The sequence below is a fragment of the Schistocerca americana genome, chromosome 2 (genome assembly GCF_021461395.2).
Source record: "Schistocerca americana isolate TAMUIC-IGC-003095 chromosome 2, iqSchAmer2.1, whole genome shotgun sequence".
Classification (NCBI taxonomy): Eukaryota; Metazoa; Arthropoda; class Insecta; order Orthoptera; family Acrididae; genus Schistocerca; species Schistocerca americana.
In genome coordinates this window covers 835,440,015-835,467,435 of record NC_060120.1, presented here as the reverse complement: position 1 = coordinate 835,467,435, position 27,421 = coordinate 835,440,015, and the positions used below count along the sequence as shown (strand labels likewise).

General features: G+C 43.4%; 1 protein-coding gene across 4 annotated transcripts in view; it reads left to right on the top strand.

Annotated features, from left to right (window-relative positions):
* LOC124595539 (long-chain-fatty-acid--CoA ligase 4) overlaps window positions 1-27,421 on the top strand; it is a 260,221-nt gene that overhangs the window by 215,386 nt on the left and 17,414 nt on the right. For 3 of the 4 annotated variants that reach the window (XM_047134315.1, XM_047134316.1, XM_047134317.1), the window contains 5 exons: window positions 13,729-13,762; window positions 14,349-14,487; window positions 14,641-14,856; window positions 15,502-15,679; window positions 17,589-17,840. In XM_047134315.1, the coding sequence (XP_046990271.1) occupies window positions 13,729-13,762; window positions 14,349-14,487; window positions 14,641-14,856; window positions 15,502-15,679; window positions 17,589-17,840 (819 nt within the window). Of the gene's footprint in view, window positions 1-4,386; window positions 4,427-13,728; window positions 13,763-14,348; window positions 14,488-14,640; window positions 14,857-15,501; window positions 15,680-17,588; window positions 17,841-27,421 lie in introns of those variants that run through there. The other variant, XM_047134314.1, reaches the window with a different exon arrangement.

The following is a 27,421-nucleotide window of genomic DNA, read 5'->3' as shown; positions in this document are numbered from 1 at the left end:
CATTAAGGTGAATACAGGCCCATGGCGTTCTTCCTTTAGCCTCTCCCGCAAGGACTCGACCACACTGTGTCGTCTCCGCATTGGCCATACCAGGCTGCCCCATGGTTTCCTTTTGCGTGATGAGCCACCCCCGCTATGTGGTTGTGGAGCCTTCCAGTCAGTGGCTCACATTTTGGTTGAATGCCCCCTTCTTTTGGCTCTGCGTGCTAAGTACAGACTCCCCCACACTTTACCTTTGATGTTGGCTGACGATTCCCGGATGGTCTCTCTGGTTCTAGGTTTCCTCCGGGAGAGTGGTTTTTATTCTCAGTTTTAAAGTTTTTAATCTCCCTCTGGTGTTGGGGCAGGGCGGTGAGTGTTTGGGTGTCTCCCACTGTAGGCAGTGTTCAGAGATTCCCGATTCACCTCCCTGACCGGAATCCTCTTTTCTTTCCCTTTTACTCTGTTTTTACCCCTTCTTTTTAAGGCTTGGTTAGTTTTTCTATTCCCATACGTACTTTCTGCATTATAGCAGTTGTACCTTTTAAGTCACAGGTGGTCTTGCCTATGCTGTTTCAGCATAGTGTTGGGTTCGTTCTCTTGCCAACTTCCCTCATTTGTTTTTACTAATGACAACGTGACTGCCCTTTTACGTTTCCCCTTTATCCGTTTTATTTTTCTGACTATACTGAGATGTCCCGTTAGCAGAATGGAGTCTATTTGAAACAAGGGACTGATGACCTTGCTGTTTGGTCCCTTTAACCTCAAACAACCAACCAACGATTTTGTTATCGGCTGCTACGTCGTGTGTCATGCACTTATGTCTGCATCGTACCATTCATCCGGAACCAGAACTTTACCTTCATGACGATCCACTCACTGTAGTAGACACACACCGATTCTTAGGACTGGTTATCGACGCCTGATAGATTTGGCTACCTCCCCTTCGTCAGCTTAAGTGGGAAGTGCTGGCAGCACCTCAATACCGTCTGTTGCCTGAGCAACACCAACTGGGGTGCAGATAGCACTATTCTGCTGCAGCTCTACAAAGCACTTGTTCAATCCCGCCTTGACTATGGGAGTCTGATTTAGGGTTTGGCGGCGCCCTCAGCATTGCGTGTACTCGACACAGTGCACCACTGTGGCGTTCGCCTAGCGATGGGAGCTTTTAGAACGAGTCGGTGACCAGTGTCCTGCTGGAGGCCGGAGTCCCTCCATTGCAGATCCGGCGTCACAACTGCTCGTTAGTTACTTTGCACATATTCGTAGTTCTCCTGAGCATCCAGATTAGTCTCCTTTTTCCACCCGCGGCAGTTCATCTCTCGCATCGGCGGTCCTGGTCAGGGCTAACGATTGCGGTTCGCGTGTGATCCCTTCTGTCTGGAGTTCTTCCCTTTACCACTTCCCATCCAGGTCCGTCTGCATACACCTCAATGGTGCACACCTAGGCCACAGATTCGTCTGGACCTTTTGCATGAGCGTAAGGACTGTTACTGCTGCTGCTGCTCTCTGCAGTCACTTCCTCTAGATTCTTAACGTGTCCCGGTGCTCTGAAGTGGTTTACACCGACGGCTCGATGGCTGATGGTCATGTTAGCTTCGCCTACGTCCACAGGTCATTTTGAACAGCATTCCTTGCCCGATGGCGGCAGTGTATTCACTGCAGAGCTGGTGGACATCTCTCGTGCTCTTCAGTATATCCGTTCATGCCCTGGGGAATCAGTTTCTTATGTGTACTGACTTCTTGAGCAGCCTAAAAGCTATCGACCAGTGCTACCCTCGCCATCCTTTGGTAGCGTCCATCCAGGGTCCATCTATTTCCTCCTGGACTGGTCCCGTCGTTCAGTGGTGTTTGTGTGGACCCTAGGATACGTCGGCATCCCAGGCAACGAACTTGCCGACAGGCTAATCAAACAGCCTAATCGGAAAGGGCTTCTGGAGATAAGCATATCTGAAACTGACCTGCGTTCTGACTTACGCCGTAGGGTTTTTCGGCTTTGGGAGACGGAATGGCATAACAGTACACACAACAAACCGCGTGTCATTAAGGAGACTACGAATGGAAGTCTTCCATGCGGGCCCCCTCGCAGGGAATCATTTGTCCTCTGCCGGCCCCGCATTGGCCACGCTTGGGCGACCCACGGTTACCTCCTCCGCCGTGTAGACCCGCCTGAGTGTCGGTGCGGCGCCCAGTTGACAGTGGTCCATATTCTGGTGCACTGCCCCACTTTGACTGCCCAGCGACGAAATTTTGGGTTACCGGACGTGTTGTCGCTAATGTTACCTGACACCCCCTCATCGGCTGATTTAGTCTAAAGTTTTATTCGTGAGGGTGGGTTTTACATTTAATCAGTTTTAGCGCATGTCCTGTGTCCCTCTGTGTCCTCCACCCTCGTGCTTAGTGGAGGTTTTAATGTGTTGCAGAGTGGGTGGCTTCTCCTTTTTATTCTCATGGTCAGCCAGCCATGGTAATGTGCTTTGTTGTTTTAATCTCTTCATTCCGTTTCTTGCTTTTCTGTGGCTTTCTTGTTCCCTTTTGTCCATTTATACGTTTGTTGCCCTTCATCGTTTTTGTGATTTTGCTTTCATTCAGTTTTGAGTTGTCTCATTTGTTTTATTTTCACACTTGTAGCATTGTTTTATTCGGAATAAGGGACTGATGACCTCGTACTTTCGTCATTTTCCTTCTCTTTTAATCCAACCAACCGTGTTAAGCAGGACACTACTAATGCTGTACCCGAACATTAAGGGTTTTTCCTACTCATCCGCATTAACTTACATTTTTCTTCATTGTGAATGTAATGGAGTCTTCAGTTCCTCAAGCATTTTCCGTATCCTGCAATTTTGCTTGTTCATAAAGATGTTAACTAAGTGCGCCTCATCAGCCAGTGGTTAGCACACTGGACTCGCATTCGGGAGGACGACAGTTCAATCCCGCGTCAGGCCGTCCTGATTTAGGTTTTCCGTGATTTCCCTAAATCACTCCAGGCAAATGCCGGCATGGTTCCTTCGAAAGGGCACGGCCGACTTCCCTCCCAGTCCTTCCCAACCCAATGAGTCCGATGACCTCGCAGTTGGGTCTCTTCACCCGAACTACCCAACCCGCCTAATCAGCGGACGTTATTTTCTTGGTGATTCCTCTGTTTCGCAAGCATCCAACGGACAAATGCTCGGCGCACTTCGTAGTAGTTTGACTTGGTTGTCAGATGATTTTGTAGGCCCGAAGGTGCAGATCTTTCAGAATTCGTTGCATTCTGGTTCTGAAAACATCCGTCATGAACGTCGTCAAATAGATTTCACCGATCTACAGCAACATCAGCTGCCGTATTTTATACTAGAAAACGCATTTTTTCTTCGAAATTTTGCCTCCAAAATTCAGGTGCGTCCTATATTTGAACCGAATATAAAAATGTTCAGCATTTGATTTAAAACCCCCGCCAATCTTAAAAATGGCTAAATATTCGACGCCGCGGGAAACGTCTCTATCTGGAAACATTGGATTCAGCTGGCAGTAGCAATGCACCGATGCGACAGGAGTTGAAATTCACAAGTTTGCGGTCTCCCTCCTACCGCCCCGCCATCACAAACCCAGAACACTCTCTAGCCTATGATGTGTAATTGCAGTCTAGCTGGCGCTACAGTGAAACTTAACTTTGACATAGCTGTTTGGTGCTACAGGTTTATGAAGTCATGGACTTAGCATGGAAGCATACCAAAATGCCTCAAGAGTAAGAAGAGGAAAATATCTTTCCATCGCTTTATTATTCAACACCGAAAGAAAAATGTGGAAAAATAGCGAATATGGGCGAAAATCGTCTGATATTTGATGTACCGAGTAACAGAACTGTTATGAAAGGTGCTAAAGCTCAAACTAAAAAGTGGACATGAAAAAATGCACTACTGTTGTGCTCACTGTTGTAAACTTAATCCAATGATTTTAAAGCACAAAAATGCCAAAACCTTCTGAAATACCGTCAGATATTGTTCGTACATGACAAGGGTTGTATGGACGAGGCTGGTACGAAATTATGGATTAAGTGTGTGGGAGAGAAGGGATGGTATTTTACATGAAGTAGTATCTTCATGTGCTAAATCAGCTCAGTAGTCATTTGAAAAATTATGTGAAAGAGAAATTGAGGCAGGGAAATACGGAGCTTTTCACAACTGCAACATCCTGATGTCTCAAAAAATAAATTATCTAAAGTGTGTATTAAAGCAATGGAACAATTGTTGGATAAAACCCAACATAAATTCACGTCGAAGGGAGTTTTAAAACATAAATCAAGCAAGCATCACTGGATAAAACAGTCGCGCTTTAAATTGACATTGTTGTTAAATCTTTAGGGAAGTGCGGCCTAAGTAATCCTCTCAATGGCAGTGAAGGTCATCTGATATATGAAGAGGACGATGACGAAGTAATCAGATGTCGATTTTCAGGGATTTTAAAGGTCAGTGCGGTTTTATAAACTAAGAATTTAGTCCGGCTTTGCAATCTAATAAAAACAGTAAAAATTTTATTTTTTGTAATTAAGATGAGTCTTATAGTCCATAGCGTTTTATAGTCCGGTAATGATGGTAATGTTTTCTTCAGAACGATGAACACCAATACGCAAAGAAGCATTGTACGCAACCGTTTCCGTTTTCTCAGGTTTAGCAGTCACTCATGTCGTTGCGTTTTGTTGACCACACATTCTACGGAGTTTGCGAACACTCTTTAAACGAACAATGGTATTGAGGCCTGCGTCCGCTGTTCGTAGTGCGCTGTACTCTTTTATTTTATTTTATTTATTTCTTTGTTCCACAACACGTGTTGTCAGATTTTGTTGGGGCAAAATGACGGAAGAAGTGGAACATTATTATTCCATCAAATTTTAGAATTGGCTATTCTCAGTGTGGCTGTAGTTCGTCAGGTTCCCTGTTCCGCTGACTTAGCATAGTTCGAACCCTACGAGCATCGCGCGAAGGCATGTTCGCCACATTGACATCCTTCAGTAATACGAACCTCACTCTGGGAAGAAACGTAGTTATTATTGCTGGTTCCATTGGCAATAATTTAGCGGTAAACGCATAACGGGTCACTTAACCGAAAATTGACTCTTGCAGCCGATTGTGAATACACATTACCACAGGAATTTCACTGAAAAAAATTCCGAATAATTTTTTCCTGTAATTCCTTCACCACACACATTTAGCAGACGAATGAGGACAATTTTATTTAAATATGCTTTAGAGACATTCATACAGTAATCTTCTACGTACGTGGGTAGATAACTGAAAAACAGGAATGAAAATAATCGGGTTTCGAACATGGGGGCACAAAATTTTAAAGCTGCGACGCTAGCCGTTGCGCCACTGCTTCGGTTGAACTATTTACTCGCTAAAAGGCCGTACAGTACCTCGAAAAGTTTGACCGCCGTTTACTCAGAAACGGTAGAGTATGTACGGATAAGCGCACACGTGTTCGCTTATTTTGATCACTCTTCAGCTGAACGAAGTTTCTGGGAAATAAATTATGGCACTTGCCGTTTCGTCTTTAGAAGGGTAACAAAAATTTGAGTTTCATTTAATTATTGATAGAATTTTAAAAATATAATGCCGTCATCAAATTAAGAGGTATAATCTTGCGTTAAGGTTTAACGCAAGACCATTATCAAAGCGAGAAACTGTATGTATATCTTCAGTCTCTCAGGCTGTGCATATTCCCCGGAGCAGTATTTGAGAGTGAAGGCACTTAGCGACGACTTCCAACAAACCTTACATATAATTTCAAACGTTTCTCTGATTAAATGTTTTACATGCTCAATGTCGAATATTTAATACTCATTTGTAATCGGATGTGAGCTGTTTTATACACAGGAGTTCGATTCTTTAAAGATAATACTGGTGCCTACCTATTGCGATCGCAGCAGCACGCCTATACATTAGTTTGTGTGCGTTCTTATTTAAGACGCCGGAGGACGACTCTAAAATTTGGGATTGGTCACTCTATCATCCTGTAGGCCGCTGCCTTTAAATATGAACTGAACTGCTATTTCAGAGAAATGTACTAATACAGGTTTTCCATTCGCCTTCCCTGTTACTGATCTTACGTGCTCGTTCAGTTTCATGTAGATTTCTGGTATTGTTGTTAAATGAAACTTCATACCAGATTAAAACTGATTGTCAGACCTTGGTTCGAACCCGGAACCTTGTTTCGCCGGGGTTGAAGCCGTGAGAGGTGATTGTGAGTCATGACAGGATAGCTGTCAACGAAAGCATTGCACACGGAAGGCAAGGTTCGGGGTTAGTGGCGATCCAGCATAGTTTTAATCAGCCGGGTGTGCTGCGCTGAAGATATAAGCTATCACATGCCATTGGGTTCTCTGTTACAGGCATGTCATGATTTTATCCGTATCTAAAGACGATTGTTACTCGTTAAACAAAGGATGAATTTTGTCATTCCTGCTTTTTTAAAGATATCCAATGACACGTCTCTGGAGAAAACAGCGTCGTTAGCGAAACATACTGCTGTTGATTCTACTTCTAAGAAGCACTAGAGCATTGTGTTCAACTGACGCATTGGTTGTCGAATGAAGTGTACATCGCGATCTACGTAACGGACTAGAAACATCAAACTGCCACGCTGTAATTCTGTTAAATTTCCGCGAATTACTTACCAAGCACATCAGAATTATAAACATTTTTGGGATAGGAGAAATTTAGTTTTCATTTATCGTCTAAAAGAAATAAACACGTCAAACTGATTTAGGCAATCTGAAAGACCTCATGTTTCACTCTGTGAATGGCTCTTGTAGGCAGCATTAGGGACCACAACCACACTTATAAGGTTTCCTCAAATTGTTAGAGGCACTGAAAGACAGTTTTCTTTATAAACAAGAAATTGGCTCGGGCGTTGATGTTTCGCATCAATGAGTATATAATAGAATATGTAGGATTGAATCAAAAGGTATCTCACTGTACCTTAAAATTTCTCCCTCGTAAGTTCGTCTGGAGCTTTTTACATGATCTATGAGGGTACTACGGTGTAGTAGTTCCATCAGATGCACTCTTACCTGTATTTATTGCAGTAGCAGTCTGTTCCCGCAACAGAATAAGTACTACATAAAACACGTTCGTAAAGAATTTTATGCAATTTGACAAAACCCTCCCCGCTGTGGTAGTACTCACGGGGCTAGCTGTTGTGGAAGGTCATGGCAGGCAACAGCTGGCGTTGACCACAATCGACCTCCGTCGGTCTACAACGGAAATGTGACGCGCTACGAACATTAGGACGTGACCTTGTATTGGGCAGGGTCAAGGTCGCCTACCCGCGACACCAGCGCCGCCCGGAGCCGCGGACTTTCCGTGGGACTACGCGAGACAGGGACGCGTGCGCCCCGCGCCACGTGCTACCCTGTTGGCAGGCGCCATAGCAGGCACCGGTTGCCGTTCGTACGGGGGGCGCGGTCGCAATCCACAAATTAAGAGGCCGTAAACAGTAGTCTTCGCGAAAACTTCCCGCACGTCACCAGTCCTCAAGGGCACGGTGAAGACGAATTTGTTAAAGATGCCGCAAGTTCAGACTGCTTCATTACAAGTGGCAAAAGGTATGTCGTGAACAGTGGTGTGGTTTTACTGAAATGAAATGTAATCTAGGTGAAATATGTCGGGGGAGGGCGGCTTGGCTACTGTTCAGTAGCCAACGTAAACTGTAATGAAAATACGATTAATCTAAGATAACAGATCTCTAAAGAGCTACTCGTGCTAGTTTCGCAGTGGATGACAAAATAGAAGTTTCACAACTCAGGGTAAACTTGTAAGTAGTCAACATACATGTCGCTTTCTTCGAAATAATGGAGTTGATACGTCTGGCGAATTGTTTACGAAGCTTTTTTCCGGGAGGGAAGAAGAAGACAGCAGCAGTTGCTCCTCCCGCATCTCGCTGGGTATTCCCTTACATGGTAACAAAAGGCGTGAATGATTGAAACGTTAGTTTGCCAGTTAGTAGAATGCCAAAGGTAAATTGTCTTTCTTAGCTAAATGTTTTTCACCTATGCTTGGGAAGGTTCGGCTTGAAACCAGACCTCCGTTTAACAAGTGAAATTTAGTCTTCAAATAACTATGTAATTGCTACTGTTGTCTTCAGTCCGAAGGCTTCACTGGAAAAAGTCCTTAATGCAAGAGTCTCTGCATAACTACAGCAACCTACATCTACTTCAATCTGTTTGAAAATAAACTTAATTTTGGATCAGAGAAACGAAGCATTCTGCTATCTAGAGCGCATTTCATAGAAGTGGCTATAATTTGACTGCTACGGTCGCAGGTTCGAATCCTGCCGCGGGCATGAATGAATGTGTGTGATGTCCTTGGGTTGGTTAGGTTTAAGTAGTTCTTCAGTTCTAGGTCACTGATGACCAATGCAGTTAAGTCCCATAGTGCTCAGAGCCATTTGAACCATTTTTATAATTTGACTTCAGTGTTTTCGGGTACTTAATCCGCTTGCTTTACTATAAGAACGTGATAGCATTTGTCACAACAGGCTGTGAGCCGAACCTGATTAATTAAATTTTCTGATAAGGCAAGTTCGTTTTGCCGACTGACGCCCACAGACAATTATAAAATAATGCAACTCTTGCTATGAGACAAATGATGGGGGAAAATAATAGCATCGTAAACGATGGGGTAATAAGTAAGGGTAACATATTTTCCAAACATTAGGCAGGAAAAACGAATTTGACAAGGTGTTGACATAGGAACACTTCTTTGTACAAAAATCGATGGTAAATTGTTTCCTACTTGATCTTAAGTTGCTTTTATCTGAAATGACCTAACGCCAAGCTGTTGCGCCAGTTCGCTCAGTAACCCGCTATTGAGAACCACACAGGGCGGAAACCGGGCCTGTCTGCTTCGCAGTAACCTCAGGGCGGATGCGCCTGGCTGGGGTGATTGTGCTGGCGGAGGCGGGACGAGTTACCTCGGCCACCTGCGTACCGCCTCCGCGGTGGCGCCACGACACAGCCACTGAAGCGGAAATCCGCTTGCCGTGAACGTCTGCCCCACAATGTACTTGGCGCGCTCACGAAGGCGAGTTGTAAACTCTTGTGACCTTAGTTTACGACTAATTCGACCAAATCTGTATGTCAGTTCTTTTCTGCCCGCGAAGCATTGTAGCACGGCCTTTTAAATTGAAAGGGTCGTTGGGGCCATTGCGGACTCCCTATTGGACATAAACGGCATATGGTTTAAAAAAACTTGCAGAGCCTCACTTCGTAGTTTCCAAATTGCTTGAAAGTAGGTTACGTAAATTCGAACTGTGGTAAATGAAGACTCTCAACTGGCATCACACGTTTCGGCATATGACAGCGACTCTGAGGAAATGAATCTGGATCAGAGTGAAGATTTACAACCGGATATTTTTCAACGGAACACTTATCAGATAAGCGCGGAGCCAGAAACTTGTAAAGAATAATCTTCGCTTGCCCAGTTTCCTGCAAGATACTGGTTAGATATAGCTCACGAAACATGAATTGGCCAAATTCCCTATATGACTATGGTACGGGAAGTATCTACATAAGAAACATGGTGGAACTCTCTGAATTTGGTTAATCTTGGGGAAAGAAAAAAAACTTTGTCATACATTCAGTTTTCACTGAAAGTTTCTGAAGGTGTTCCAGAGTTTTCGTATTACGAAACTCTAATGAATAAGTAATATTTGAACTCTCGACCTCGCTGTAAGACTTCTAGAACGCCTGGTAGAGGTCGACGAGGCACGTAAAGACATTTCCTCTGCTGTTGGAACAGGTATGCTTCAGTCATATCGATTACAATTATAATTTCACGAATATCGATTGACAGCCGGTGGAACTTGGCAGGTTATCAGGTCAGTGTTTTTTTCTGGCGCATGTTACGTCATTGTTAGTTATTAGTTGCATACTTAGCTTTTTTTCCCTCCCAATGGAGAACGTGTTAAAATTCTTTAATCTCCGTGTGGGGTAATGTAAGAGCAAACTGCTGCCATCTGTAGATCTACATTCTCTGCAAACTACTTTGAAGTGCATGGCAGAGGATACTTGGTTAGAGTTTGGGATTTCTTCCCGTTAGAGTCGTATAAGTAGTACGAAAACAATTTGCTTACAAATGGCAACTTTTGCGTAGTACCTACATTTACTCCAATCCCAAAACGTGTAAAAACGAAGTTCACACTAGACGCTGGCACAGCTATCCAAATTTAATGAATGTCTCATTTCATTAAGAAATGTTCATTCTTCTTAAACAACCAGAACTGTCTATTGACTTATTTACAGTCGGGAAGAAAAACCATACCTGTCAGACCTGGGCTGAAACGCAAATTAAGTAGGAAAGACAGGACATTCCTAACGAACATGAAGACTTCGGCTCGCACAGCCGAAACATGTACCTATGCAAACTTGCTTGTCTCGGTTTTGTAATATTTTACGGAATTAACAACTGATGGTTACAGCTTGAACTTGGAAAGGACGTCTCCAGTTGTAGATGGGCCTTTACATGCTAGAATTCTCCCGTACTGTGCCCTACCAACCTATCCTACTTTGTCAAGTTGTGCCTTGAGCTCTTTCGCTAATTTGATCCAGTACTTCTTAATTCAGTAAATCGCCTGTCTGATATTTGGTATTCTTCTGTAGCAGTGTATTTCAGAAGCTTATATTTTCGTGTCTGTGCTGTTCATAGCTTGTATTTCACTTCAGTAAGAGACTACACTCTGAATACCCGAAGGAAATGACATAAACGTTCTCGATATATATTCAGTGGTAGACTACACACTTACATGACAGCTAGTCTGTATTTGTGATCAGTTGCTCAATCACTTTTGGCAATGTCTTTGTAAGACTGAATGTTTCTCGTGGGATAGCGAGTGTTGCCTACTCCAAACCTTACTGACAAGAATAGTTTAAGACTTAGATGTCACAGTCAATCACATGGATTTGTTTTGGTGAATTGAAAGAACTTAATTTTCCGAAAAGGTGTCAGGTTGTTGCTGGACACAGGTGCTGTAATTTTAAAGCAAACTTGCCATGTTTTGAAAACACAACACTGAGGAAGAGAATGCCCTAAATAAAGTTTCAAAGACCACACAGTCACACACTTAAATCTGGAATACAGTATTGGTAGCATCATACTCAAGGAAGAATGAGGTATCAGACACTGAAGCATGATAGAGGGCTGTCTAAATACCTTTGGCATTTATGGAAGTTCAAATAAGTCCCCTAGTTTTGTCACCTCTGTGTTGCATACTAATTAAGTGTAGTTATGATCCATACATAGCACTAAAACATTAATCCAGGGGCTTTCATTATCGTGAATATACCTCAACACGTAAGATACCTTTAAGAACAAAATATTGTGTATAAATGAAGTGGCACTCAAATTGATTTGTTCAGGATTGAGCAGTTTAAATTGCATGCTATGTGAAATAGCTAGTTGAATATTTTCACCCATCACTGACAGTAGTAAAATATCAAATCTAGGGATTATTACCTAGATACAGGTAAATCACTTTCTTGATCAAATTTAAAGAAACTTACTGTTACAATAAAATTTTAGTTTCATAGACATTAACTCTCATTCTGAGCCTCACTAGTAGACGTTACTATAACTGATTTAATAGTCTGGTACAAAAGAGCTCTTCAGTAAGGTGCAAACTGAACAATGATAAATTCTTGCTTTCCTGATTGTAGTTAGCTACAATCATTCAGTACCCCTAGAAGATCAGCTACATAAATTGATTATTGTGGTCATGAGGACATAAAAGTAAAATGTTTCAACTTTAAAATTTTCCCTGTCTATTGCTAAGTCTGGCTTGCAGCTTGATGTCAACTACATGCCACAAAAGTTTGTCGGGTGTCCAGTCAAAATATTGTGTAATTGACAACCAATTGCAAACATAGAATTTCTTAGAACAGTAAAATGTTTGACTCCTATTAGAATGTGTCAATTTTTGGAGTAAGGTCCTCCAGTGTAAAATATTTCCTTAAACATCTCTTGTTTCAGTGCAGCATTTCAGTGACTTTCACAGTGCCTGTTACTTCAGATTAATAGCATAGCTATTTCAAACCTTTGTGGTTACCCCATCTTGAAAAGGGTGAGGCAAACGAAAAGAAAGATTTGGTACCATATAACAAGGATTTATAAGTTAATTTTTGATAAATCTACCTGGCCTCAACTTTACCACCACAGCTTGTTTTCTGACAGTGCCAGGTCGTAAATCACTGCATACCAACTTCAGAATTGACAGATGAGTCTTTCTCTTATGCATTACATTTGTGCAGAGATTGCTGGCCGATGGTAAAATTCTCCCTGGTTGTTACATTATTTTCTGTTGTCCCCTCCTTGTGTTCATTTTTCAAGTTAACTTGGACTTAAACCGCTGGAAGTTTCATGAACACAACCATTCCCTCTTAACATTACAATGTGAAATACACATTTATCACTATTGAATATTTGTTATAGTTAAACCTCAGCTGGTTCTGTCATATTTTGAGCTAGATGTATGCCTGTGAAGACATATGTTTGAAGCTTGTGTTTTTTTTTCCCCTCCCCCTAAAGTGCTTGCTGTCCAGATCATGTTCCGTTTGGTTCTCATTGCAGTTGGATACATCCAGTTAGCAATATTTTAAATATGCTCATTCCAGCTTGCATGAAAATGCAATCAAATGTTAATATGAACTATTTATGAGCACCATCAAAACTATTGTGCTTCTGTTTATTACTCTGCCATAGTGAAAAGAATTGTGGAAATACACGAATTGTACATAATGTACAGATAAACCACAAAAGAATTTAAAAACTTGTTAGTGATACTTCAAATCGGAAACTTTTTAGTGCCTATCTCATTTGCAGTCATGCTTTAAATGTATTTTTCATGTGTGATTGTAGACTAAGATTAAGTAAAACTTTTGTTTAAAACAAATACATAGTGTGGTAGCAGTAGTCTGGTAACTTCGATTGTTAACCTTCATTTTGCTCTTAAATTTGAGAACATCATACTGCATAAAGTAATGTGGTGACTGTCATCCCACAGTACATCTAATGAATTTGATCATTTCAGGGTAGTCTCACCTGTAAAATTATAAGAACTAGAAATTTATTCATCCATTTTGTTTCAGGATTTCTTCACAGAAATTGTAAAATTTCCTCGAAGCTGAAATTGGTACTAAAGTATCAAATGTGCTTCTTAGTATAGGCTACATATTGCCGAGAGTAAACAAATCTGTCAAACTGCAGTGATGATAAATATTATATTGGAAGATCTTTCTGATATTGTGGTGTACTCTTGCCACAGTTCCTACTTGATTATCTTATTGAAAGGAGTTTAAAACATTTGAGAAACTAAACCCGTATTAAAATCATTATCCAGCAATCCTGGTTTTTGTTGTGTGTGGTTTCCTTAAGTTAAAGTAAATCCAAATATGGTGTACTTCCAAAAAGACTGCTTCAAATTTGCTGCCCTATTCGTGCACAGTTAGACTCGGACCACTCGCTAATAATTTTAGGGGTGCCTAAATTTCCTTGTTATAGTTGTTGCTGTAGTAAAGCTATTTTTTCGAGGTAGATGCGAAGCTTTAGCCCTTGTAAACCAAATATTTGATTAAAGACTCAAAATTCTGTGCCCACCTTTGCTTCCTATGCAATTGTATGGATTCTGCCGCATGAGCAGTGTAACTTACAGCTTTCCTCTGTTTTAAAATGCCAAGAAAATTCTGCAGTGAATCATAGAAGTTTTCTTCTATTTCAGTGAAGCCTGCAGACATGTACTTCGAAGAAAATGAGTGAGTACTGTGCTTGAACAGCAGAACTTGCCTGCATTTATTAATGCATGAAAAAAAGCATGGAAAAGATACTTGCTTTGCACATTTGTGTGGTTACAGTGCATGTGTAATACCTTTGAATATACATACAATTATTTAAAAGCATGTTAAATATTTCAAATGTTCTGATTAGTTGCAAATCGTATAAATGTTTAGTGGATGATCCATTACACTGTATTTGAAAGGTGGAAAGATTTTTTAATCTGTCTGTGTTAAAAAAGATGGACATCTTCTTCTGTGCTTCTATTAAAAGCATATTCAGTAAAATACCAAAACCAAGTACTGTTGCAGTACTAATCATCCAGATTAGTTGTGGTATATTTACTAAAAAGAGTAAACAAATATCACTAAAAATGTAAATTTGGTACAATTACAGTGTTAAACAATATTGAAAGTGTGTGTGAAGAAATTACTTCCTGCAATCACTAGCATGATGTAAGATATGAAATGTAGTGCATGAGCAGTAAAAATAACATTGTTAATATGCACTATCAAATAACGAATGGTATGTAAGTACCTGTCATACTGACTGCACTTTCTTTTCCAGGAATATGGACAGCATCTTGATAAGTGGCACAATAGGTGCCATTAAAGCAATTGCATTTGTCTGTGATATAATAACATATCCAGTTCATTTCATTCTCCAAAGGCCATGGGAGAAAAAAAGACTTTCAAGTAGAGTAAAAGTAAGTTCTTCTGTAATTGAATAGTTTCTCAAGGCCTAAATTTTTAGTAAGAGGCTGAATGAATGAATGAATGAATTAATTAATTAATTAATTAATTAATTAATGCATATATGTACCATCATAAATGGCTGATTACTTTCTCCTTTTCAACAGGCACAAACTGTTGCCTTAGATGGTACGTCAATTACTTACCGTAGTCTTCAGACTCCACAGAAGCATCACTTGAGAATGGTGCGTGATAAAGTGGACACAATGGAAAAAATGTTAGTCTACGTTTCACGCCTGTATCCCACAAGGCGCTGTCTAGGTACCAGAGAAATTCTGGCAGAAGAAGATGAGCCACAACCCAATGGACGCATTTTCAAAAAGGTAAGACTTAGTTAAAAGTGAACTTCATGTTTTGTCTGTTTCTGCTGCTGCTTCTTGTTCTTAATGATGCTTTGTTGTCACTACTTCACTCTGAAAGTTACTTTGCTCTTTAAGATCTTTGTACAGTTCTCATTTTATTCATTAATCAATTTACCATTAACACATCTGATACTGAACTCTGTGACCTTTCGTCTCAATAGTTAGTAATAAAACAATTGCTTGCATTTGTCATACATGGTAGATGCTCATCACTTTTCCTGTATAATCTATTGTGCAGATAATTATTATTTTGCTCTGTTAATGGAATTGATGTAACATTATTAATATTCATTAAAAATAGTTAGTTGAATCTTAATATTTAACTTGAAGCTTCATTTAAAATCGGTATAAATAAAAACTTAAGTCTTCATGCTCTGAAAATAGTTGGAATTAGGAAGCTTACGAAGAATTGAACAAAATTCATCTGCAGTAGATCTAATTCTAAGAATAATTCCTCTTTCAAAGAGAATGATGCTGGGTTGGTTTTTGGTAAGAAAAACTTTCCAAAATTATTTTAAGACCTGATTTGCTTTTTGATGCATATGCTGCAGTGCTAAGATTAATATTAAGCATGTCACTTTTTGATTCCAATGTGATTTTTTTCAGTTTATAATGGGAGATTATAAATGGAAAACATTTGAAGAAGTGGAAACCATCTCTTCTCATTTTGGCTGTGGTTTGAGAGCTCTTGGATTGCAACCGAAACAAAATGTTGTCATATTTGCCGAAACAAGGGCAGAGTGGCTTTTTGCTGCTCATGGATGCTTCAAACAGAATATGACGGGTATGATGAAAATTTAAGTTTTCAATTTTACAAACTCAAATAAAAACTGACCAGCGACTTAAAATTTTGTAGCGAATAGATTTAAAAGTAATGGTACCTTCATAAATTTACATCAATCTGAAAGAGAACTGCATGTGCACACTCCTGACAGTGTTGCCTTTGTCAAATACCTGGAGATATATATAATTAAGCCAATGGCTGTGCTGGTTCCTGTCAGATCACTGAAGAGCTGTCAGCTGGGTTAGCACTTGAGTGACAGACTGGGTCTGCTGAGTGTTGGCAGGTGCACTCAGCCCTTGAGGATAATTGCAGCTTCTTAATTGGGAACTAATCACTCTGATCACAAACTGACAATGATTGGGAGAGTGGTGACCTTACCACATACCCCTCCATATCTGCATCCAATGACAACTATCAGCTGAGTGTGACAAGGCAGTTGGTCAGCACCAATTGCTCAGTTTTGGATCTAAATTGTATGAAGTGTACTTCATCTTGAATCTTATAATTGAAAATGGAATTTCAGATTAGTTAAATTTGTGGATTCACCTCTTCTACTAATACCAAACTTTAAAGTTAAAGACAGAACTTCTGAGGGGAAAACGGCTTCCATTTCAGTACATATGCACTGTGATATTTACAAAAGTTATTGCACATGAACTTGCCAGTCTTTAAAATTGATGACTATGCAAATCTTCAGTGTTTTGAGAAACACCAATTTGTTTAAAGATTACTTACTAAATACCTCAGAAACATGAAAGCATGACAAGGATGTCAGTAATCTGAATACATGGTGAATAAGGCATGATAGAAAGTCATATTTTATTATGTACTTACTTAAATTTTCAGTTTTATGTGCTTTTAACTGTTATTTGTTTCCTTTCACATTGCCTCAGAGTTGTGATACTGACAGGCTTGCATGTTTGTCAAAACTGTGCAGTGTGGCATACCTTCAGCAATAAACATTTGTTGCTATTATCTTTAAGGTTCACCAAAAAATATTTGAATTATTAAAAGTAACAAAAGGGTTGATATCGTGCGTAGGCTTTCCAGAAGACCTGGAGGGTAGTTAAAACCTCTGACATCATTCTCAAATTGCCAAACGATACGGTTTTCTGCTTCTGGAAAATGCATATTTCATTACATTTTTAGAAATCCTTAGTGTTCGTGCCATTGGAAGACATTAATCAGATGTACTACTACTCAGCACAGCCTAGAATGCAAAACTATTGTAATGCTGTGTGGTGCAACAACTTTGGATGTCTTCAAATTGGCTGCCACTTGGGCAGTTCAGTGTCTGTGACATACTCCAGTAATATTACTGGGGACTTTGGACCTAACATAAAATATGAATCAGGTCATGCATGGTGAACCTTCAGGTCATTGAGGTGAAGCAAGAGAAAAGGCACTGTTTCACCTTGTGACCTTACAGTTTCCAGCAGTTGCTTTACTACCAGGCCACCAGGCCTGACAAATGCAGAAAGTAAATTCTTACTTCTGTGCAATGCTTAAAAATTCACATTGCATACATCTTGCAAAAGGAAGGTGAAGGTAGTGATACTACTTCTGGAGCCAATGAAACTGCTGCTGAGTAATTGAAATTCAAATTGTAAGGGTGTTTTTGGTTTTTTATTCTAGAAATTTGCCTCTAAATTTGAGAACCAGTATTAAAACTCATATGCAATACTCAGTGGAAAAACAAATTATTCATAGTTAAATTCAGTTTAAATTATGTTCATAAAGTAATTACAAATTTTTAAAATGTGAAAGGGAAACATCTACCTTCAGTCAGTTTTACTTAAATGAAAGTACATATTAGATTTCTTAGTTTTGTTCTGTTAATAATTAAATATTTTTCAGCTTTGTTATTGCTTGGAAAATTCCTGTTCTCTTTACTCCTGCAATTTTCCAGTTGTCACCATATATGCAACACTAGGAGAAGATGCAATTGCGCATGGCATTAATGAAACGGAAGTACAAACTGTCATAACATCACATGAGCTGTTGCCAAAATTCAAAAAAGTTCTGCCCATGTGCCCAAGAGTGAAACTACTGATTTACATGGAAGATAGTTTGAAGAAAACAGACATCACAGGTTACAAAGATGGAGTTCAAATAGTTCCTTTCTCAGAAGTCTTGAGACAAGGAAAAGAGTCAAATGCAGGTATGTATTTTCCTTTAGTGGCTATTTATACTGTGCAAGATACTTAATAATATTGCATAATAGTATAAAGTAAACATGTGGTAATGGGAGTTCCTAAAACACAAATTTTGTGGTTATCAAATGGACCTTTTATGAGGTCTGTTCAAAAAAATTCTGGAACATTCCTAATTTCGTGCCAATGGTGCATTAGAGTGAAATGTGGTTGGCATCCTTGAACATGCCTGTGTTTAAAGTGTAACTGCTGGAAGTTCCAGTATTGTATGTCTGTTGGTTACTGTTCAGTGCTGTTGAGTACAACATTGTTGGACAGTTTGCGAATTTAGAGATGGCAGAGTTAGAGGAGCAACGCATCTGCATAAAATTTTGCGTGAAACTCCAGAAAACCTTTATATATATATACACGAATGGTTTCAACAGTTTAAAAATGGCCTTGTTTAGGATGACCTTAGACGCCTACTAATGGTGCTTGTCAGGAACGTCAATGAAATTGTGCATGCCAATCAAGACTTGTTGAAGAGATTGCAGAGGAATGTAACATTTCAGTTGGGTCTTGCATGTCACGGAATCCTAGCACAGCGTCACAGAATCCTAATACAGCGTCCTGGAATGCATTGTGTTGCTGCCAGTTTCGTCCCACAGTTAGAGTATAGACCAGAATTACCTTCGCCTTTCAATCTGGAGAGATAAGAACGAGATGTTCCTTAAGGGAATAACAGATGATCAGACTTCGGAAATAAGTTTGAACCCCCTTTGAAAGGATGAAGATTGACAATAAGAGCAAGAAGTGTACCAGGACTGCTTCCGGAAGTGGAAAAGATGTTGGGAGTGGTGTATAAATTTTGGAAGAAAGTATTTCATAGGAGACCATGCACAATAAGTAGAAGGTAAGCATATAAAAATTTTGTGGACAAAGTTCTGAGCTGACAAGTTGGATACCACCTAATATCACATCAGACCACCTTTTGCCCAGTGTACTGCAGCAACTCAATGCAGCATGGATTCAACAAGTTGATGGAAGTTGCCTGCAGAAGTACTGAGCCACGATGACCCTCCAGCAATCCGTAATTCAGAAAGTGTTGCTGGTGCAGGATTTTGTACACTCACGGACATCTTGATTGTCCCGTAAATGTTACATCGAATTCATGTCTGGGACTCTGGATGGAAAAATGATTTTCTCCAACTGGGTGGACAAATTATTTGCTCTAATCATCCCGAATGTTCTTCAGACCAATTGCAGACAGTTGTGGCCATGTGACAGGGTGTGTTGCCATGCATAAAAAATTGAGTCATCATTCAGGAAGATAAAGTCCAGAATGGTTCCCAAGGAGGTGAATATAACCATTTCCTGTCAATGATTGGTTCAGTTGGACCAGAGGACACAGCCCACACTATTACAGAGCCCTCAGCTTGCACATGCCATGCTGACAACTTACGTCCATGGCTTCGTCAGGATCTGCACCACATTCAAACCCTACTATCAGCTCTCCCAATGCAAACTGGGACTCATCAGGCCACAGTTTTCCAGTTGTCCAGTCCAACTGCCATGGCCAGGAGGGGCACTGCAGGTAATATTGTGCTGTTAGCAGAGGCACATGCTCAGTCAGCTGCCATAGCCCATTAATGCCAAATTTCGCTGCACTGTCCTAACACATGTTCATTGTACGTTCCACAATGATTTCTGTGGTTACTACATGCAGTGTTGCTTCACTGTTAGTGCTGACAATTCTAAGCAAATGTCACTGCTCTTGGTCAGCCGCTGCATTGTATGTTGAGAGCTATATGCCTGAAATTTGGTGCTCTCGACACACAAGACATTGCGGAGCTTGGAATTTGGAGTCTTTCATGATTTCCAAAATAGAATGTCCCATGTGTTTAGCTCAAACTACTACTCCATGTTCAAAGCCTGTTAATTCCTATCTTGCAGCCATAATCACATGGGACACCTAAGAGGGCTCACTACTGTTAGGCAGGTTCGTGCTTGTCTACCACCGGGTCCGTCTTCGCAGCATCTTTCCCCTTCTGTGCTGCATGTTTATCCTCTTGCTGTTCTTTTTCCCCTCCCTCAGGGGACATGTCTGTTCAGCATATTCAGTAGCAGATATCAGAACACACTGTTTGTTCTTTCTTCATTCCCCTTCTCCTTTCCTTCTTTCACTTCGGCATTTGAGGTTCCTCTTTTTCTTCTTCCTCCTCACTGTGCACTTCTGAAGGCCAGCCCACGCATTTCACGTGTAACATGTGACTGGGTAATGCATAATTCCCAGCCCCAGGTTGACGGGTAGGGTTCGCATGTACCCCTGGTCCATGCCGGGGCCGTGTGGGGTTGACTACCTGAGCTGCTGCCTTCCCAAACTGCCAATTGGTCCCTCTGTCAGGTGTTTGGGAGGTATGACCTGAGGTGCAAATAATCACCTAAGGTGGGTGCGTCCTCCTGAGAGTGGTTCCCAGTTGGAAGGAGCGTGCCATCGGAGACACTGGCAATCATGGGGATTTTCTTGTAAAGAGCCAGTCATGTTCTTCAGTCAATGTCTACAAACATAAATAGAATGAGACTAATGATTCAAAGATGATCCCAGCTGCATCAAGGTTGCTCGTGGTTTCATGTATTAGTCAGTCAGTCCTTTGCTATGGTAAATCTATTATTCCGAAATGTGTTGATGCAATTGCTGACCCTGTGAAAGGAGTAAAAGGCAGTCACTGTGGGGCATCGGGACTCCTGGCAGTGGCCATAATGCCAGGTGGCCTTTGCTGCAGCTGGGTGGCACCCGTGGGGAGGGCCACTGGTTGGAGTGACTGACATCAGGACAGATGACCCGCGATGAAGCATAGTACATCTCTCTTGCTGGTGGTCAAACACCAGCAGTCTCTAAGCATTCACTGGCTCAATTCAACGCACAGAAGTATTACACCAAATTGTTCCCCTTCCTGGCCACACCATGGGAAGAATGTCAGGCTAAGGATGGCAGCAGCTGTTATTTGCCCTGGTACCTTGTATGTTCAAGAGCTTTCGATGAAGTGCCAGCTTTTTGTTGAGCATTTCGAGGACAAGTTTTGGGAGATGGAGGACTTGTCCAAAATGAGAGCTGGGTCAGTCTGGATCAAAACATCCTCTGCCCAGTCAGGGGCATTACTCGCTTGTGACAAGCTGGGACGCGTTTCTAGAAACAGTCACGCCCCATAACAGCTTAAGTATGGACCAGGGTATCATATTTCACAGGGACCCTGATGAGCTGTGCACCAGTTAAGAGTGGCGAGGTGTACATTTCGTGTGCACTGGGGTCAGAGGGATAATCAGGTTGCCACCGGTGCCTTCATCTTGGCCTTAGAGGGTGATACATTAACCAAGAAAGTCAAGGTAATGGTCTACCGCTGAAATGTAAAGCCCTATATCCCTCCCCCAAAATGTGCTTTAAATGCCGGAAGTTCGGCCGTATGTCTTCCCGCTGTACTTCCAGCGTCACGTGCCGAGATGGTGAACGCCCAGCACATCCCAATACTCCATGTGCTCCGCCTCCCATGTGTGTCGACCGCGGAGAGCACCATTCGCCTTGCTCACCTGATTGCAGGATTCTCCAGAAAGAAAGGTAAACCATGGAGTAAGACCCTGGACCGACTGACTTACACTAAGGCTAAGAGGAAATTTGAACTGCTGCATCCTGTCTGTATGATGTAGTGTTACACTGCCGCTACAACAGTTCTAGCCCCATTAGCTCCACCAATCCATCACCTCTGAGAGCTGGAAGACTACACCTGCCCCCTTGCCCCCTTGATGGTGGGAGCACTTCCCTGCCTGTTGCTCCTGCACCACCTACTTCGGGAGCAACCCCCCCCCCCCCCCCCCCCCCCCCCCCGCCCAACAATCAGATATCAGTCCCCACTTCTGCACTGGAGAAGCGTAAGACTCCTTCAGCTCCTCTTGCTAGGAAGGGGTCCCTTGAGTCACAACCATTCCAGGTCTCTGCTAGTGGGAAAGATGACACCTGCCAGTGTCTGAAGAGCCCAAAAGCAGCTGGTCTTAGGGCTTCAAGCTCTTCCTCGGTCTGAGACTGAATCACTGAAGTCCTCCCAGCCAGGGAAACCCAAGGAGCAGTGAGAGAAATCCAAACAGAAAATCTCCAAGACCAAGGAAATAGCGGTGGCACTCACACCACTGCTCTGAGTCTGTGGATGATGTGGAGATTATGGCATCTGCTGAGGACCTAATGTCGCCAGACCCTCAGACACAATGGATATAGACTACTCAGGAAATAAGTTGGTGGCAGCAGGTGACCCTGGGGTGTAGACTGCCTCATTGTTTCATGCCTTCAAAGTCTCATGATCACCTCATCCTCCAATGGAATTGAGGCAGTTTCCTCTGCCTGGCTGAGCTACAGAACCTGTTAAGCTTTACACCTGCTGTCTGCATTGCCTTTCAGGAATCCTGGTTACCAGCAATGCGGACACCTGCCCTCCGTGGCTATCACAGGAACTGTAGCGACTTTAACAGTGTCAGATGGAGTTTGCGTTTATGTCCTAAACTCACTCTGTAGTGAAACTGTCCCTTCAAACCCCTCTTGAAGCTGTCAGAATGACGACACAGGAAATAAGTCTACAGTGTATATCTTCCTCCAGATGGTGCAGTACCCCTGAATATATTAGCTGCACTGATTGATCAGCTCCCTAAACATTTCCTACTTTTGGAGATTTTAACGCACATAACCCTTTGTGGAGTGACACCATGCTTACCAGCTGAGGCAGATATGTTGGAACTTCACTGCCTCATTTCGACCCCTGCCTCTTAAGTACTGGGGCTGCCACACATTTCAGTGTGGCTCATGGTAGTTACTTGGCCATTGATTTATAAATTTGCAGCCCAGGACTTCTCCCATCTCTCCACTGAAGAGTGCACGACGACCTGTGTGATAGTGACAACTTCTCCATCTTTCTGTCACTGCCCCAGCATCAGGCCGATGGACGCCTGCCCAGATGGGCTTTAAACAAGGTGGACTGGGAAACTTTCACCTCTGTCACCATTGAATCTCCCCCACATGGTAACATAGATGCGATGGTTGAGCAGGTGACTACAACAATTGTTTTTGCGGCACAAAACATGATTGCTCACTCTTATGGTGCCCCTGGCAATAGGCAGTCCCTTGGTGGTCACTGGAAGTTAGATGAAGCAATGAAGGAGTGTCAGCGAGCTACAATGGCATAAGAGACGCCCTTCCCTGGAGCATCTCATAGCCTTTAAATGGCTTCGTGCTTGTGTTCGTCAACTTAGCAAATGACAGAAGCAAGAGTGTTTGTTGAGATAGATACGTCTTGACCACTGGATGCCATGTCACCTTCCCATGTCTGGGAAAGGATCAAACGTGTTTTCGAGTACCAGACCCCAACAGGTGTTCCTGGTCTTAACACAGTTAGTGTGTTAACTACCAATGCAATCGTGATTGCAGAGCACTTTGCTGAGCACCATGCTCGAGCCTCTGCATCAAAGGATTATCCCCCCCCCCCCCCCCCCCCCCCCCCCCCCAGCCCTTCGCACTCTCAAACGGCAGCTGGAAGGGAAAGTCCTCTCATTCACCACACACGACAGTGAATCCTGTAACACTAACCCCCCCTTAACAGAGTGGGAGCTCCTCAGTGCCCTTGCACATTTCCCGGAGACTAAAATATATGGTTTGTTGGTGGTTGGGTTGGGTCCTGGAGTCACATGGCCTATTGCTTCCATGTCAGGGTGGCTTCCGTCAGGGTCGCTCTACCACTAATAACCTTGTGTCCCTTGAGTCTGCCATCCGAACAGCCTTTTCCAGATGCCAACAATTGATTGCTATCTTCTTAATTTACGAAAAGTGTATGTCACGACATGGATTCATCATATCCTTGCTGCATTATAAAAGTTGGCTCTCCAAAGCCCGCTCCAGATTATCCAAAATTTCCTGTCGCTTCGTACTTTGTGTCAAAGTTGGTGCCTCCCATAGTTCTCTCTTCCCCCTCCACCCCCACCCCCCCTCCATATCCAGGAGAATGGGGTCCCAAGGGGCTCTGTATTGAGCGTGTCTATTTTTAGTGGCCATTAATGGACTAGCAGCAGCTTTAGGGCTGTCTGTCTCACCTTCTCTGCATGCAGATGACTACTGCATTTCGTACTGCTGCCCCAGTACTGGTGTTGCTGAGCGGTGTCTACAGGGAGCGATCCACAAGGCAGTCATGGGCTCTATCCCACAGTTTCCAGTTTTCAGCCGCAAAGTCATGTGTTACACACTTATGTTGGCGTTGTACCGTTCATCCGGAACCAGAACTTGACCTTAATGACGATCCATTCGTTGTAGTGGAGACATATCAAATCATAGGATTGGTTTTTGACATTAAATTGACTTGGCTTACTCACCTTCGTCAGCTTAAGTGGAAGTGCTGGCAGCACCTCAATGCCCTGTGTTGGCAGAGGAACACCAACTGGGGTGCAGATTGCTCTATTCTGCTGCAGCTCTACACAGCCCTTGTTCAATCCCGCCTTGACTATGGAAGTCTGATATAGGGTTTGGCGGCACCCTCAGCATTGTGTGGACTTGACCCAGTGCACCACTGTGGCGTTAGCATAGTGACAGAAGCTTTTAGGATGAGTCTGGTTACCAGTGTCCTGGTGGAGGCTGGAGTCCCTCCATTGCAGATGAGGTGTGAACAACTGCTGGCCAGTTACATTGCATATGTTCATAGTTCTCCTGCGCATCCGAATCCTTTTCCCACCCACGCGGTTCATCTTCCGCATCGGTGGCCCAGGGCAGGGCTTCCAATTGCAGTTCGTATCTGATCCCTTCTTTTTGAACCGGAGTCCTTGCCTTTACCATCTATACTTGAGGTGCATTCACGTACACCTCCATGGTGTACATCCATTCCATGGCTTCACCTGGACCTTCCAAATGGCCCTAAGGACTCTGTTAACCCCACAGCTCTCCGCTGCCACTTCCTCTCGATTCTTGACATGTACTGTGGCCATGAAGTGGTTTAGTCTGCTCGATGGCTGATCCCGTTGGCTTCGCATATGTCCATGGTTGACATATTAGGCAGAATTCCTTGCCCAATGGCTGCAGTGTTTTCACTGCCAAGCTGGTGGCTATATCTCGTGCTTTTGAGCACATCTGTTCATGCCCTGGGGAATCATTTCTTTTGTGTACTGACTCCTTCAGCAGCTTAAAAGCTATTGACCAGTGCTACCCTCGTCATCCTTTGTTTGTGACCATCCAGGAGTCCATCTATGCCCTGGAATGGTCCAGTCGGGCAGTGGTGGTTGTATGGATCCCAGGTCACAGTGGAATCCCAGGCAACAAACGTGCTGACACTGGCCAAACAGGCTTATGGAGATCTGCTTCTCTGCAACAGGCTTGCATTCAGTACTACTATGCAAGGTTTTGTGGCTTTGGGAGATGGAATGGCATAACCTCAATACACACAAACTGCGTGCCATTAAGGAGACTACGAATGTGTGGAAGACCTCCATGTGGGCCTCCCACAGGGACCCTGGTTCTGTTGGCTCCACATTGGCCACGCTTGGGTGACACGGCTACCTCCTGAGCCGTGCTGATCCACCTCAGTGTTGGTGCGGCGCCCGGCTGACAGTGGCCCATATCCTGGCGAGCTGTCCTTCCTTGGTTGCCCTGTGACAGACTATTCAGTGCCGGACTTGTTGCCATTAATTTTAACTGACAATGCCTCATTGACTAATTTAGTTTTGTTTTATACCTGACTGTGGGTTTTATCATTCTATGTAATGTTCTCTCTAATGCATTTAGGCTGGATGTTTTAATGTGTCTCAAAAAGGCTGGTTTCCCTTTTTATTATTATGGTCGGCCAGCCAATGTCACATGCTCCTGTTTTTATCCCTTCTATCGGTTTCTTGCTTTTCTTGCTTCTCTCTGGTTTTCGTTTTGTGTTTAGTGCATAGTAGTGTTGGTTGTCGTCCTGTCGTTCTTCTGGTTCTTCCATTCTCCTGTTAATGTGCTGTATGCCCCGTTTCTCTTTCCCTTGTGTAATTATTTTACCGGGAACAAGGGACCAATGGCCTTGCAGTTTGGTCGCTGCTGCTACAATCTTTGTACCCCCCCCCCCCCCTGCGGGTCCGGGGTAAGAATAGGCCCGAGGTATTCCTGCCTGTCGTAAGAGGTGACTAAAAGGAGTTTCAACCGTTTCGGCCTTCTATGTGATGGTCCCCCTTGGGGTTTGACCTCAATTTTCCAAAATTCTACAGAAGTACGAGCCTTTTGGGGAAGGACACCTTACATGGTGTACCACTGGTCCTAAGTGCACTAAGACCTTGGCACTCAGCATTGCACTGGCGTTGTAACCATACCCACTATTCCTCAAATTGGGCCTAAACGCGTGATGGGTTGTCCAAGTTACGCCCATAGTGCATCTCCATCTGCACCAGCGATCATGATGGACTTTCCATGGCACCAGAAATCCAGCACGGTAGCCAGCCCGTTGTGGTGGGTCGTCATGTACCCTCTAGGTTGTAGCCCCCTGACAACACAGGCATCGTACTGCCGATACCTGAGCTGCACCCTCCCCACGTCGGCCAAGGAGTAGATGCCCGTCTCCTTGGGGCATCAGGACTCCCGGCAATGGTCATCCTGCCAGGTGGCCCTTGCTGCGGCTGGGTGGCACCCGTGGGGAGAGCCCCTGGTCGGAGTGGGTGGTATCGGGGCGGACGTTTCGCAGATGAAACGTCAACATGTATCAGGTCGCTCTGCGGCCGAGTCTTTCAAAAGAAAAGGTACCGTTTCTAGTTCTGGTTCTCCTGCCCTTTCCCCCTTGGCCACTCCATGGGAGGAGGGACAGGCCCGCCGGCTTGGGGCGAAGTACTTCCCCCGCTATTTGGTCTGTTTTCGAACCGATGGGGGGACGTTCGCCACCTCCAAGCCCATGTTATTTGTTCAGCACATTGAGGACGTCTTTGGGGAAATCGAGGCTCTCAGCAAGATGCGTTCAGGGTCCGTTCTTCTCAAGACCACCTCCGCCACACAGTCGGCAGCGCTCCAGGCGTGCGACCGCCTAGGGGACATCCCAGTATCCATTGTCCCACATCTGGCACTAAATAGGACGCAGGGGGTTATTTTTCATCGTGACCTCCTGCTACAATCTGATGAGGAGCTCAGGGCCAACCTGGAGCGCCGAGGCGTGCATTTCGTCCGGCAAGTCCAGCGCGGCCCCAAAGACCGTCGCATCGACACCGGGGCCTTTATCCTCACCTTCGAGGGGACGTTCTCCCGGAGAAGGTAAAGGTGATGTGCTACCGGTGCGACGTGCGACCTTACGTCCCGCCTCCTATGCGCTGTTTTCGGTGTTTGTGCTTTGGGCACATGTCATCACAGTGTGAGGCTGAGCCCCTTTGTGGCGATTGTGGACATCCTCTTCGTGAGGAACATACATGCACCCCACCACCTTGGTGCATTAATTGTCCTGGCGTCCACTCGCCTAGATCCTCAGACTGCCCCGCATATCAGAAGGAGAAGAAGATACAAGAAATCAAAACTTTGGATCGTCTCTCTTATTCTGAGGCCAGGAAGAAGTATGACCGCTTCCATCCCGTGCCGTTGACCACTTCG